Genomic DNA, 13903 nt, shown 5'->3' with positions numbered 1-13903 from the left:
TTTCTCAGTCCTCCACCTGCACACCACTCTCCTCATCCCTCTCGCATCTTTCTCCAGTAACCAGTTCTGGGCCGCCCGCACCGCCCTCCTGAGCAATTCTAGAGCAATGCGTGACGGGCGCCAGTAGGGGAAGGTAGATAAGGCATTTCTTGAAGGAAGGTGCTAGCTGCTTCTGGTTTCTAGATTTTCGTTTTTTTCTGCTACAAATAGCTGTAGCTTAGAGGGAACGTGGAGCCCTGGCTAGTGGTTGAGCAGTGCACGGCTGAGAGACTGTCCCAAACACAAAGGGCTTTATGATCTTGTTCAGCTACTGCTTGTAGTCTCATTTTTTTAGATGTGGCGTTTTTGGGGGTCACCAACCATAATGATTATCCTCTTTTTATTTTAAGGTATTTAAACCTTTCAGTATTTTAAAATCAGTAACTTCTACTTCTGGGTCTTTAAACAAATACAGTTAGATAATATTGTTTCTTACTGATCAGATATAGATTTTTTTAGTGATTTGAAGTCTTGAGGTGATTTGAGTTTGAAGACTGATTGAGTGAATTTTGTAAGATCTTTTTTTTTAAGTTTAAACTTGAATTTAATGTCTAGAATTATATTTACCAAAGAATAGTTTGTTTCGATGGCCTCAAGCAGACTTTTTTTTTAATTTGAAAAATAATTATCTGAATATAGATATTCTACTCATTTGGGGGATCTTTATCTGAGAAAGTAACTTTTATGAGTAAGATAAATAGGACTAGGTTTTCAAGAAATTATTTTCTATGTGTTCTACATAATTACGTAAGAATACGTTTTTCCCATTATATATGAATAACAAAAAATGAATGGGAATAAGAGCAATGAAAGTTATAGTTGCTCTTTTTAATTTTCCTTCTCAGTTTTCTTCCTGGTCTTAGCTGATTGCTAACCTCAAATTAAATGGAATTTTCAGAAATTTCTGCTTACCTGGCGTTTTTATAGGTGAGCTAACTAATCTTTACCTTCAGGGGATTATACCATCTAGGTAAATGAAGACCTAGAGATAATTTTCTCTCTTCTTATTATTGTTTGACCTTTTAGTGCTAATATTGATGAAAATGTCCAGTTTTTGTTTTAAATCTTAGGGATTTTTTGTTTGTTTGTTTTGGTTTTGGTTTTTTTCCCCCCCAGCAGTGGGTGAAAGGGGCAGGTATGCCTTGTAAGGTTCATCTTGAACTAAAAGCTAAAAAAAAAATACAGGCAGTGACATACAATATAGCAAACCCAACTCAACATAGTGTAGATATGAGCAAAGATTAAGTTAATATTATTTTCTGTAACAGTGTTTTAATTTTGAAGTAGTGTATCTTGTTATCAATGACAATGAACTTTATGAGAGTAGGTGCTGTTCTAGTATTTCTCTCCAAAAAATTTGTTTCTCAAGAATAACTTGATATATACTTAGATTTATAAAATATAATATTATAGAATACTTTCGATAACTCCACTCAGCTGTGCCATGCATTGTTTTAAATGGTGGTTAGTAACTACATAACATTAAAAAATAAATACTAACTTAGAATTATTTAGGGATAAGCAAGTCTGAATTATACATATATCAGAACAGCTGCAATTTATACTATATGAGTTTAATAAATACAATTGCAAAAGCATAACTTACAATGTGTTACTAAAAAGGTTTTAAGGGGGAAGAGGACAGTTAGGGCCTATGTTATTCACAAATCATTTTTATGAAAATATACTAATTGAATTAATTTAACCAATTTAAGGGAAAACACTTCATAATATTTTGTTTATATCATTCATTTGCTATACAAGTCCTTTACTTGGGCAACACAGTACTAGTAATACTGATATAATGAGTGAATTAATAAAATTTTACTGAAAACAAGTGATACCATTAGGCAAAATCTTTATGGACATTTTTCCTCTTGGTGTGGCTATCATTGATTTGGTCAGAAATACTTGCAGAAGTTTTAAAACTGAGGAAGGAATAGGGATAGTCATTCGTCTTTGACACCTGTTTATTTGTGCTGTGTACACAGCACTCACAAGCACAGCCCCAAAAGACAAATTGCTCTGTGATCTTTGCAGGGTGTGATCCATTTTCCCAGAGCTGGGTGGTCAGCCAGGAGTGGGCTAGGGCATGCCTACTGGCAAAGGTGGTGTCTTTCCCTCCCCCTCCTTTTCGTTTTCTTTTTTTTAATTTGGTCATATTTCATTGAGTTTAGGTAAAATATGAAATTAATGGTAGAGAATCATTCTTGCTTTGTCAACGTTATATTTTAATCACATAAAACCTCCACTGACTTCTATTGCCTTTTTTGTTTGTTTGTTTCTCTCTCTTTCTCTGCACAAGCACTCCTATCTGGACAGGGAAACCTCCCTTCTTCTGAGAAACATTGCAGGAAAACCTTCTCATTTGCTGACCAAGGTGATACTACTTCTTCCACCTGCATGTAAATATTTATTGCCTTATAGGTAGAATGTAATTTCTGTTTTTGACTGTGCTCTCAGATTTCTCAGGTTGTGCTTTCTTATTTTTGTACCTTTGTTCTTAATAGAGGTATTTTTTTCTCTTACTGAAGGTAATTATTTACTGATCTTAATAACTATCAGAAAATACTGAGAGTAGAAAATATTTTCAGTAATTTTTCACTAGTTTTTAACTTTCGTAAATACCTGACAGCCTGCCCAAGTATGTTGCACTTTTTCTAGTTTAACATTGTATTTCATTTTGAAGTCTAAAAATCATTGCTTAATTTTAACTTACTTCTAATGGTCATCCATGCTGTGAGGTACTTTAGCAAACTTTGTTTTTTAATTTTTGTTTATATTATCAATGCCTCATTTAATTAAACATTTATTTATATAAACAGAATCTTACTTTACATTAGTTTAGTCAAATTGGAAGAGAAGGCTGCAATTTAAATTTCTCAGTTCTCTGCCCTCAGAAAGGTTTGAATCAGTCCAGCTGGATGTTCATTGGGCTGGCATTTTACAACAATTTAAAATCACTTAGCCACTGTCATCATTAACTCAGGAAGAACAGAATAGGAAAGCTGAATAGCTTTCTACCTCTTCACAAGTTATGTTTTTATTTTGTTATTTTATTTAAATAATGTTAAATTCAAGCATGTCAGACTTGGTTATAGATAGTTTCTGAAGAATATACAAAGTAATTATGGTTTATGTCTCTAAGTTTTTATTATTGTATCAGAGGTTTTCTTTAAAAAATTATTTCTTCTTAACTTTATAAACTTGTGAAAGAAGATGGTAAAGCTAAAATTAAAATCTCCATGAATAACAGCTCAAAGAGAAGACTCAAGAATCAGCAATAAAACCCTTTCTTGTGCTTGAGTTTCTCTCCTTAAAGGAGATCTAGGAATAGGGTAGAAGCAGCTTAAAGATGAGGGAAATTTAGAAATCTTAAGCACATGGTAGCCGTGTACTTTATAACCATAGCAAAATTCTTCCCTTTTTCTTAGCTCTTCCTTCTCTCTGGAATCCACTCTCATAGCTTCAACTAGGATCTCTGTTATAGATCACGTCTCTCTTCCTGAGAGGTCACTGTCAGACATTTCCTGGAAGAGGACCAGCACCTCCAGTTCTGCAGGTCTTCAGCTTCCTTAACCACACTCTCCCTGGGGCCTCACCATTTATATCTCTTTTCTTCTTCTGACGCCTCTGTTTCTGTTCACAATGCTGCCACTCTCCCAGTTACCCAGGTTTGAGGCATCTGGTGCCTTTCTTCTTCTCACTTATTATCTCAAAGCTCTAATAAGCTTGTCATAATCTGTAGGATTGGTTGAGTTCACCCATCCATTTCATTCCCATTGCTACCACCCTAAAGCAGCCTCGTATTTTTTATTAGAGCCACGACTCTTGTCTCTATTTTTGCCTATCCCTCCTCCAGTGCATTTTGTATACTGCTCTCAGGAGAAGTGTAACATACTACCATTTCCATTGCCTATTTATTCAACAAATATTTGTTTAGTCATGTACTGCGTTAGGTGCCGGGATATACAATAATTTTATATAAAGTGGACATCTTCCCTGCCCTCAGCAGCTCACAGTCTGTTTAGGAATATAGATAAAAAATGTTTACAAGCAAGCATGTAAACAAACTCTAAATCATGTTAAGTGCTATGAAGGAAACAAGGTGTAAGTAATAGAGAATACTGGGGGGAAGGATTAGGGCTACATTTCCTTTAGATGGTAACATCAGCAAAGGCCCTTATAAGGGGTGACATTTAATGTAAAGCTTGAAGGGTGAAAAGAAGCCAGCTTGAGGGTGAAGGGAAATGTTCCAAGTAGAGAGGTCCAGGGAGAAAAAAGCTTGGCATGTTTGAGAAGCTGAAGAAACATTATGTTGCTGGAGCCACAGTAGTTAAGTAGTTGAATGAAAATATGAGTATCTTGATTTAGGTTTGGAGAGGTAGACAGGAATCAGATCATTCAAGGCACACTAAGGAGTTTTTTTTTTTTTTTAATCCCCTAAATGCAGTGAGAATCTATTGAAGAGAATAACTTCATTCAATAAATATTTACTGAATACCTATTACGTGCCAGACACTGTTTACAACCCTTGAGCTATGGCAGTGAACAGAACAGAGTTCCTATCACAGGGATAGTAGGTGTTTGCAAGTTTGGAAAAAATGCAGGCAGTAACTTCTCCTCTCCCTTTGCCCAAGAGATGTTGATACTCACTGCAGCGTCAGAGCCATCGCTACTAAGATCCAAGTGGTGGCATTACTGGTGTATGTGGCCAACATCTGACTCTAGCTACCTCTATATACTGCCCTGCTTTTATACAACAAGACATTTGATCAGGAAGGTGACTCAGTAGCATAGAACCTAAACATTTAGGGTGGAATGGGGGATGGAGTCAAGGACGAGGGGGCAGAAATTCCTAGATAACCAGAGCCACAGGAACCTCTCGATGTCAGTGCCCTCTACCAGAGCACATGGCTGTTTTGAAGCTGAGTTGAGTTTATACCTCTTTCATACCACCTGTGTGGCAGTCTGGTTCCCCTTACCCAAAAGCATGGTGTCCCAGTTACTGACTCACCTCTGACCTGCACTTTTCCAAACTAGGACTTTGTAACACTCAGTAGTTAGAACACAGTAAAATGAACACAGTAACACGGCTTAGGCCAAGAATGCAAAAAGAATGCTTTGTTTGTTTGTTTCCATCACCAATCCGGTTGTCATTATATCACTGTTAATGAAATAACTACCCCATATACAGTTCTAAGCCAGGAGCCTCTGCAAAAACAATGCCAACCTATTTCTTATAGGAGCAGCATTAGTGCCAGCACAGGACTATTTTGCCGTAAATGGGAGCAATGGGCAAAAGACACATTGCTGATCTGATGCCCTTAAGTCTCTGGGTACCATTTGAAAGGCTTTCCCTGACCTCCTGAAATAATAATGCATTTTTTTCACTCTTTACTCCCTTAACCTGCTTTATTTTTTTTTTTTTTTCATAGAACTGACCACTAACTGACTTATCCCATACCTATTTCTTTCTTGTCTCTCGTTAAATGTAAGCTCCATGAGAGCAGGAACTCTGTATCCCCTGCACTCAAGCCCAAGCCTGCACAGTCTCGACAAACATCTGTCATGTAAAAGAATGGTCCTCTAGTGACCATCAAGGTTTCAAGGACTGCTGTACTGTTAACCACCCTTTTCTTTGCTTCAGAGAAGTTGTAAAAGTGCTTTTATATGACTGAAAGTCTTTTATTTTTGATAAGCAGTTTTTATTTACTGTTATCCCCAAAGTATATGCTATAATCCTTAAGGACAAAAGGGACTGTGACATGGTAGAAAGAGCAAGTAGTTATTCACTTGGTAACTGCCTGTATGATCTCTGAAAGATAAGTCTTTCTGGGCCTTAATTAGTGCAGTGGACACAATAATAATAACGTTAGCCCCTGCATTATTGAGAATTAAATGAGATACATGCCTTGTAGTGTGTGGCAAGTAGGTATTCAGTTAATATTAGCTCTCTTCTTAGTGAAAGAATCTGTTTTGTGATTTCTTCAGGGGGAAGTAGACTAGTTGTTACTATTATTATTTTGGCTCTAAGCAGTTTTATAGAATAGAACATTTTGTGGGCATTAAACTGTTCATCACTCCAAGTTTTCTTTGAATCATTTTAATTTAAACAACTTTATTGTAATCTGTGAAACAAACTTGACCTCAAAGAAACTGCTAACTACTCTTCAGCTCCTTAATTTCAATCCCATTGGTTCTGAACCCACAAAGCCTTAATAATTTCTTACTTGAAGGAATTCACTAGCCAGTTCTTTGCAACTGTAACTCTTTCTCTAAGTATTCTAATTTTTACGCTGAAGAGAATGCTGTAACACTTTGTAACCACGGCATTGGCTTTCATTTAATCATAAGATCTTAACGGAGTTTTTGTCCTTTATGTAAATTTGAGGAGGCTTGGCATTTGATGGTTATTGATAGCCACACAGGAGTTTTTCAGGTGGAAAAATAGGTTGTCTCTTGCCCTTTTACGGGTAGAGGTAGGAGAGAAAGTTAAGTTGTTATATGTGTGAGGTATCTTTTACTTATGTTTAGGATGGTTGTGAGACAAACAGTGTGAACAAAGGAATAGCCCAAAGATAAGGGGCAGAAAACTTAAGACCTGAGTTTGTCAACTTTAACAAACAGAAGAGAACATGGGATGAATAAAGCTTTGTTCTTTGTATTAAACTTGGCCTGCAGGCGTTGAACAGAGATTTGCATTGCCTAAATAAGTAAACTATTAGATGTCTTCTAAGCATATAATCTAAACACATCAGCAAAGATTTATTGACCTTTCCTGTATTGCACAGCACTCTGAGCTTAAAACAATTTCTTCCTTTCTATGGTTGTTATGGTCAAAAGATATGATTCTAGCTTAAATGTAGTAGATACAAGCCAACTTTCTGAGGAAGAGCTTATTACCCATGGGAAGTATAAAACTATGAATCTTGCAATTTGATACAAATATTTTTATTTCCAGTTTTGCTCCAGTGACATTCAAACTCTAATAGTTAGAGGTATTTTGATCAATTGTTTCTTCAAAAAGCTTCTAGCAGGGATTGATTATCCTTGCTAATAAACTGGAGAAGAATAAACTAAAATTTGCCGAGGTTGAAATTAAGCGCACAGTTCTTAAATTCAAATTTGACCAATTTATGTATTTATTAAGAGTAGTATTTTGAGCAAATGGAAGAATAGCTGAGTTTGGATGTTAAAACAGGCCCACCTGGCTGCTCTACATAAAAATGGTTTTTATTGATGGCTAGGAAATCTAATTGGTTTAATGTATGTTAATTGGTTGTTTCTCTTGTTTCTTTAATCCTTTCTTCCTATGTGTCAACTTTTTAGCCTGTGGAGCAGAAACTGATCTGGGAGTTTAAATTAATCTTACAATTGAATGACTTTTTATGTCAGTGCTTCGAAAGATAGCAATGGTTGTATTCTATTGTATTTGGTAAATAATATCATAATAAAATGGGAGTATGAAAATACTGTTTTGGTATTTATAACCAATATCAGAATGCTGTATTTAAATTTTTATATTCCATTTTTGAATAGACTATTTTTTAAGAGCAGTGTTAGGTTCACAATAAAATTGAGAAGGAGGTACAGAGGTTTCCAATATACCGCTTGCCCTCCCACGTACATAGCTTCCCCCATATCAACATCCCCCACCAGAGTGGCACGTTTGTTATAATTGACGAACAAGTGTTGACCATTATTATCACCCAGAGTCCATAGTTTACATTAGGGTTCACTCTTGATGTTGTACATTCCATGGCTTTGGACCAATGGGTAATGATGTGTAGCTATCATTATAGTATCATACAGAGTAGTTTCACTCTCACAAAAATCCTCTGTACTCCACCTGTTCATCCCTCCCTCTCCCTAACCTCTGACAACCATTAATCTTTTTACTGTCTCCACGGTTTTACTTTTTCAGAATGTCATATAGTTGGAATCATACAATATGTAGCCTTTTCAGGTTGGCTTCTTTCACTTAGTCATATGCATTTAAGGTTCCTCCATGTCTTTTCATGGCTTGATAGCTCATTTTTTTTTTTAGCACTGAATAATATTCCATGGTCTGGATGTAGTACAGTTTATCCATTTGTCTACTGAAGGATATCTTGGTTGCTTCCAAGTTTTGGCAGTTATAGAGAAAGCTGCTATAAGCATCTGTGCGCAGGTTTTTGGGTGGAGGTAAGTTTTCAGCTCATTTTCGGTAGATATTAAGGAGCTTGATTACTGGATCATATTGTAAGAGCATGTTTAGTTCTGTAAGAAACCACCGGACTGTCTCCTAAAGTGGCCGCACCCTTTTGCATCCCCACCAGCGATGACTGAGAGTTCCTGTTGCTCCACAGCCTCGCCAGCATTTAATGTTTTCAGTGTTTTGGATTTTGGCCATTCTAATATGTGTGTAGTGGTATATCGTTGTTTAAATTAAAACAACGATAGCAATTCTCTAGTGACATATGACATGAGCATCTTTTCACAGGCTATTTGCCATCTGTGTAAGCTTTGGTGAGTTCTGTTCAGGTTTCTGGCCCAGTGTTTAAATTGGGTTGTTCATTTTCTTGTTGAGCTTTAAAAGCTCTTTGTATATTTTGGATAATAGTCCTTTATCAGATGTGATATTATTCTGATAAATATTTTACAAATATTTTCTCCTAGTCTATGGCTTGTCCTCTCATTCTCTTGAATATTCTCTTTTTCTTAAAAATTATTTTTGGCTTTGAGGAAATCTTCTAAACATTTTTTAACTTCTGCAGATTAATTATAATATCATAAAAGAATTTGGCCTTTTAGAAGCTTATGTTTATGTTCCAGATACACAAAGCATTGATACTATCAGTTTTTCCTCTTCAGACTTAGAGATTTAAATTTGCTTTTCAGAAATATGAAGTGAAAATCGAAATTATGCCTTGGTAAATTTTTCTTCTTTATAGCAGCCATTTATACCAATATAAGGATGTGGCAAATGAGCCATGAAGAACATACAATTATTATCCCATTGAGAAAACACTCATTAAACTTCTGCTTCCCTCTTTCTCTTCCAAAATATGATGAAATAACTGATTTCATAAAAACCGCTGGAAAATGCTAGTACTTAAAATTCCTGTATAGAATAGTGCTCTACTCATCAGAAACACATAGGGTTTGGTAATTTAATAATGATTTTGTTTCTCTAAGACACAGAATTCTAGAAACTGAGAGTTTTAATGACAGTAGTCTAGTTTTCTCATTTTATAGCCTGCTTTAAAAAGAAAAAAATGTATCTTATGTTAAAATATACAGTCAACATATTTTCTAATTCTGTAATTTGTTTATTTGCATAAAGGCGGAGGTAGGATGATTTAATCAAAGGAGTATATCTAAGAATCAAGTCTTATCTTACTCCTCTCCATTGTTAAAATGCAATTCTTCATTCTGTGTCTAATTGGGTTTACAGATAGTATTTCCAGACCTTAGTTATTATGTTAATTCACTGGCTGCTTTCATTGAAATGGATCAGATTTCTGGCAAACAGACCCACTGTCCTTCCTAACCACTGTTTTCTTCTCTGTTCCACAGAGTAGTAAATACTAAGCTTGAAATGAGGGGAGTCAGCCTAGAGTGTGAAATGGAAAGAGAAGCAGTTAAAAAATAAGAAAGCCAACAGAATTTAGGAGAACAGGGAATAATCTATTAAATGAATTGAGTTTTTGTTTTTTTGCCCTAGAAACTTTAGCTTTTTAACGAAGAATAACACATGGATTGTGGTTTTTAATCACAATCCAGAGCAGATAAAGTTCGGCTGATGTAAATAGGTTTCTCTCTCTTTTTTTTTTTTTTTAAAGTCATATTAAGTAAATATATAATATGGCATTTAATGTTTTTCTTAGGTATTTTAGATATTTGCTAGAGCAACCAAAAGCTTAGAATTAAAAAGGAATCCTTTATTATAAGCAAAGGTTTACTTACATGAGTCTTTTTCAATTGGAGATTAATGCTACAGTGTACTATGGCCTATTGCTGGAAAGTACAAGTAAGTACCAGTATTACAGTACTATGTGTTGTTCTAGGAGAAAATAGGCAAATGTTTTAAGTATAGTTTTATTTTATTACTACTTGTAATCTAAATTTTATAAAGTAGAAATTACTGTAAGTTAAATATTTGGAAAATTATATTTAGTATTTTAAGAACTTTTATCCATGAATTAATAAAAACAAAATTGCATTTAGAGACGTGAGACATTGATTATATTGTGTGATTGTTCCAAAGCAGAGTAAAACCTAAGAATTTAATGCAGACTCCTATTTGTATTTGTATATTAATATGAACATACCTACATTTTTTATTAAGTATTTTTATATGGCTGCAAAGAGATAAATTGATACTGGTTTTTTTGCTATTTTTATGATGATGATATGTTTTCAGTGTAACAGGACAGAACATTACTAGGCAAAAGATTGCCTGTACTTTGGAGGGGGTATAAATTCAGAGTCACTGGCAGACCCACAGATACCCTCATGTTTTCCCTATCCTGAAACCTGAAATTTATCTGCTTCAGATTGACAGTCGAGAATTAAACTGTTGGATTAAATTAAAATTAAATTAATTTACTACATCACTAGAATAGGAAAATCTAGTCTTATTATAAGAGATCTTCAAGTCTGCATCTTAAAAAATGTTCCTTTATAATATGTCTGCTCTCACTTTGTGAACACGGTTATTTTTAAAATGTGCTCTATATAGGTGTGTGAAGTTATATTCTTACTGAAATTCAATTTTAGCAGCATCCTTAAGGATAAAAAGTCTTCTCAAAAAATTCTCATTATTTTAGCATTAGTTTATCGGAAGTGCTTTGTGTTCACAGGAAGAACAGGCAGCAAAATTGAAAGCTGAGAAGATCAGAGTTGCCCTAGAGAAAATTAAAGAGGCACAAGTGAAAAAGGTGATATTTGGGCTTTTTCTTGGTTTGGGATTTGTATCTGTTTTACGGATTTATGAAGAATTGCCTTGTTTACGTAACGTAGCTCTAAGATATAGCAAGCTATAGAGGGGTATTTATTTCTAATACATTTTTCACATGTACTGTTTTGTGGATAAAATGCATTATAAAAGAAATACCTTTCTGGTTTTAAATTCTAAAAGGGTAAAACAAAATAGTCTTATTATTATAATCTTACCTGTTATTTTAATTTTTAAAAATGCATTAAATTTGTTTAGTTAGCTTATCTAATACCTAATTTTAGAGTATTTTTCTTGCATAATAAAGTCATTATTTGTGTTTTAATTTATATTTTAGCTAAGGACATTACTCAGAACATTACTCAATATTGGAAGAAATTTCTAGAATGCCTGTTTTTTGGTTTGTATTTAATTTCCTTTTTTCCTATTATAGCTGGTGATTAGAGTCCACATGTCTGACGATAGTTCTAAAACAATGATGGTGGATGAGAGGCAGACGGTGAGACAAGTGCTGGATAACCTGATGGACAAATCTCACTGCGGTTATAGTTTAGACTGGTCTCTGGTGGAAACCATCTCTGAGTTACAAATGGGTTAGTAGTATCATTGCTATAATTACTTTTTAATTTCTATGTAATTTCAACAGTTTTCATGTTGATAAAAGCAACTTGAGACGTCTTTATACTGTATTTTTTTTCTGTAATATAACCCTGGCCTTTTTACCTTGTTTTCCCCCCCCCCACCCCAAGTATTTTGACATTTCTTTGAGTACAGTATCATTTCCAGTTCACTTCAGATTTTTTTATGGACAGAACAAAGTTGTTCTCTTTTTTTAATGTAACAAAATATTTTTTTCCCTTCAAATAAGAACCAAATATATTGAACACATTTACTAAAGACCGTTACATTTATTCACATTTGTACTGAAGTCTTTATACCAACGTTTGACTTTCAGGGGAAACATAAAGCACATCTTATTTTTAGCTAGATGTACTAAGTCTTAGTTTCCTATGTTTTGTAGTTTGGTATGGTGTTTTCTAACTTTAAAAATCCCTCATTTTTTATATCATCTTTGACTCTTTTAAAAAGTGTTCTTTTTGTAATACTGTGTGATTACAGAAACCTTGCAATAATTATTTTATTAGGCTTTATTCAATCAGTAATCAACTTCAACTTGCTATTTTGTTTTAAAAATGTATTTGCATTGCTCTTACTACCTATGATATCTTTAAATATTTCACAGCAGTTTCCAGAGAAATAAAAATTTAATTATTAACACTTTTCTCTCAGAACGCACATACACAACCCCCAAAACCAAACCATAAGTTAGAAGTTTATTAATATGTATAAACATGTATTCTAATAATACTTCCCTATAACTATCCTTAGAGAATTAGAAAGGTTTGAGTTCATAGATGTAGTGTCACCATACACAGAAAATGTTTGGATGATAGTTTTTAGAATATTTCCATGGCCATAGTTAAAGATCCATAGCTATCATTTAATCATATTTGGCACAGTGATTCAAATATAATATGTAGTCATTCAGTACTTGGTGAATGAATAAAAGAAAAGAAAACAAGGGACTACTGAGAGCCCAAAATAAGATGGTGGAAACAAACTATTACAAATGTAAATCATTCAATTAAACAAAAGAGATTATTAGAAAGGATGAATGAACAAAATGCAACTGTTTGCTGTTTACAAAAGACCTTTTACCTAAAGACACAGAAAGATTCAAAGTAAAAGGAATGTGGAAAGACACTAACCAAAAGAAAGATAATATTAACTATGTTATTATCAGGCAAAATAAACTTTAAGCAAAGTGCATTACTAGAGATAAAGAGAACCATACATCTTCATCAGGAAGATATAATCATTCTAAATTTTATCTAATAATAGCATTAAAATGTATAAAGCAAAAGTTGACAGAACTACCAGGAGAAATTCACAAGTCTACCTTCATAGTAGCAACTTTTCACCTAAGAATCTTTTCAGTGATCAATATAATCAAGCAGACAAAAATGAATATAGATACATTTAGAACACTAATAACAGGAAAATATACATTCTTTACAGGCAGAAATGGAGTATTTCCAAAAATTGATTCTGGTATGAGGTTATAAGCAGCTCTCAAGAAATTTCAAAAAATCATTATCTCTAGAATATGTTCTTTGAACATATGTTCAATATATAGGACAAGTTCTTTGATTCCTAATTTGGAAATTAGAAAATACATCTCTGTTTAAATTTAAACAAAACTCATAGATGAAAGAAGAACTCATCTTGGAAATTTTTTGAATGACAAGAAATGAATGCTGTTAGACGCACTTAATACCAGAATTTATGAAATGCAACTAACATGTTGGGGTTTTTTTAAGGGTGGGATGGGCAAAGGCTGAAGAAGACCTAGATTCTAGTCCTGATCCTTCCATGTAGCAGCTGTGTGACCTTGCTGAAGTCACTTAACACCACGAGGGCATGTTTCCTTATTTGAAAATAGAGGGAAGACTAGATAATCTTTCAGGGGTGTCAGTTAAGGGTTTTGCTGTGAATTACTTCGCAAGGTTTCTTGTCTTTTATGCAGTTCTGATGAATACTAACAAAATGCTGATATTTTATTTTGGGACAGAGAGAATCTTTGAAGACCATGAAAACTTGGTTGAAAATCTTCTTAATTGGACAAGAGATAGCCAAAACAAGCTTATATTTATGGAGCGTATAGAAAAATATGCACTTTTCAAAAACCCACAGGTGAGACTGTAGCTTACAGAGGTCAGGATTCTTAAATGTTCATATTATATAATTCTCTGACTGCTAAGTTAATAGAGTTAAAAGATTGGTAACCGCCCGGTTGGAGCGTTGTGGATGCAAAACCCCATGGGAGCATTCACTACTGCCAAGGTGTCAAGTCTGCTGGGG

General features: G+C 34.2%; 1 protein-coding gene across 8 annotated transcripts in view; it reads left to right on the top strand.

Annotated features, from left to right (window-relative positions):
• RAPH1 (Ras association (RalGDS/AF-6) and pleckstrin homology domains 1) overlaps positions 1 to 13903 on the top strand; it is an 89568-nt gene that overhangs the window by 52225 nt on the left and 23440 nt on the right. For 6 of the 8 annotated variants that reach the window (XM_082466972.1, XM_082466971.1, XM_082466974.1 and 3 more), the window contains 4 exons: positions 2345 to 2419; positions 10887 to 10964; positions 11415 to 11574; positions 13614 to 13735. In XM_082466972.1, the coding sequence (XP_082323098.1) occupies positions 2345 to 2419; positions 10887 to 10964; positions 11415 to 11574; positions 13614 to 13735 (435 nt within the window). The remainder of the gene's footprint in view (positions 1 to 2344; positions 2420 to 10886; positions 10965 to 11414; positions 11575 to 13613; positions 13736 to 13903) is intronic. The other 2 variants (XM_082466973.1, XM_082466975.1) reach the window with 1 other exon arrangement.

This window comes from Balaenoptera physalus (genome assembly GCF_965194825.1).
Source record: "Balaenoptera physalus genome assembly, chromosome: 6".
NCBI lineage: Eukaryota > Metazoa > Chordata > Mammalia > Artiodactyla > Balaenopteridae > Balaenoptera > Balaenoptera physalus.
Note: the sequence above shows the minus strand (reverse complement) of the source record. Positions and strands in the feature narration are given on the sequence as shown.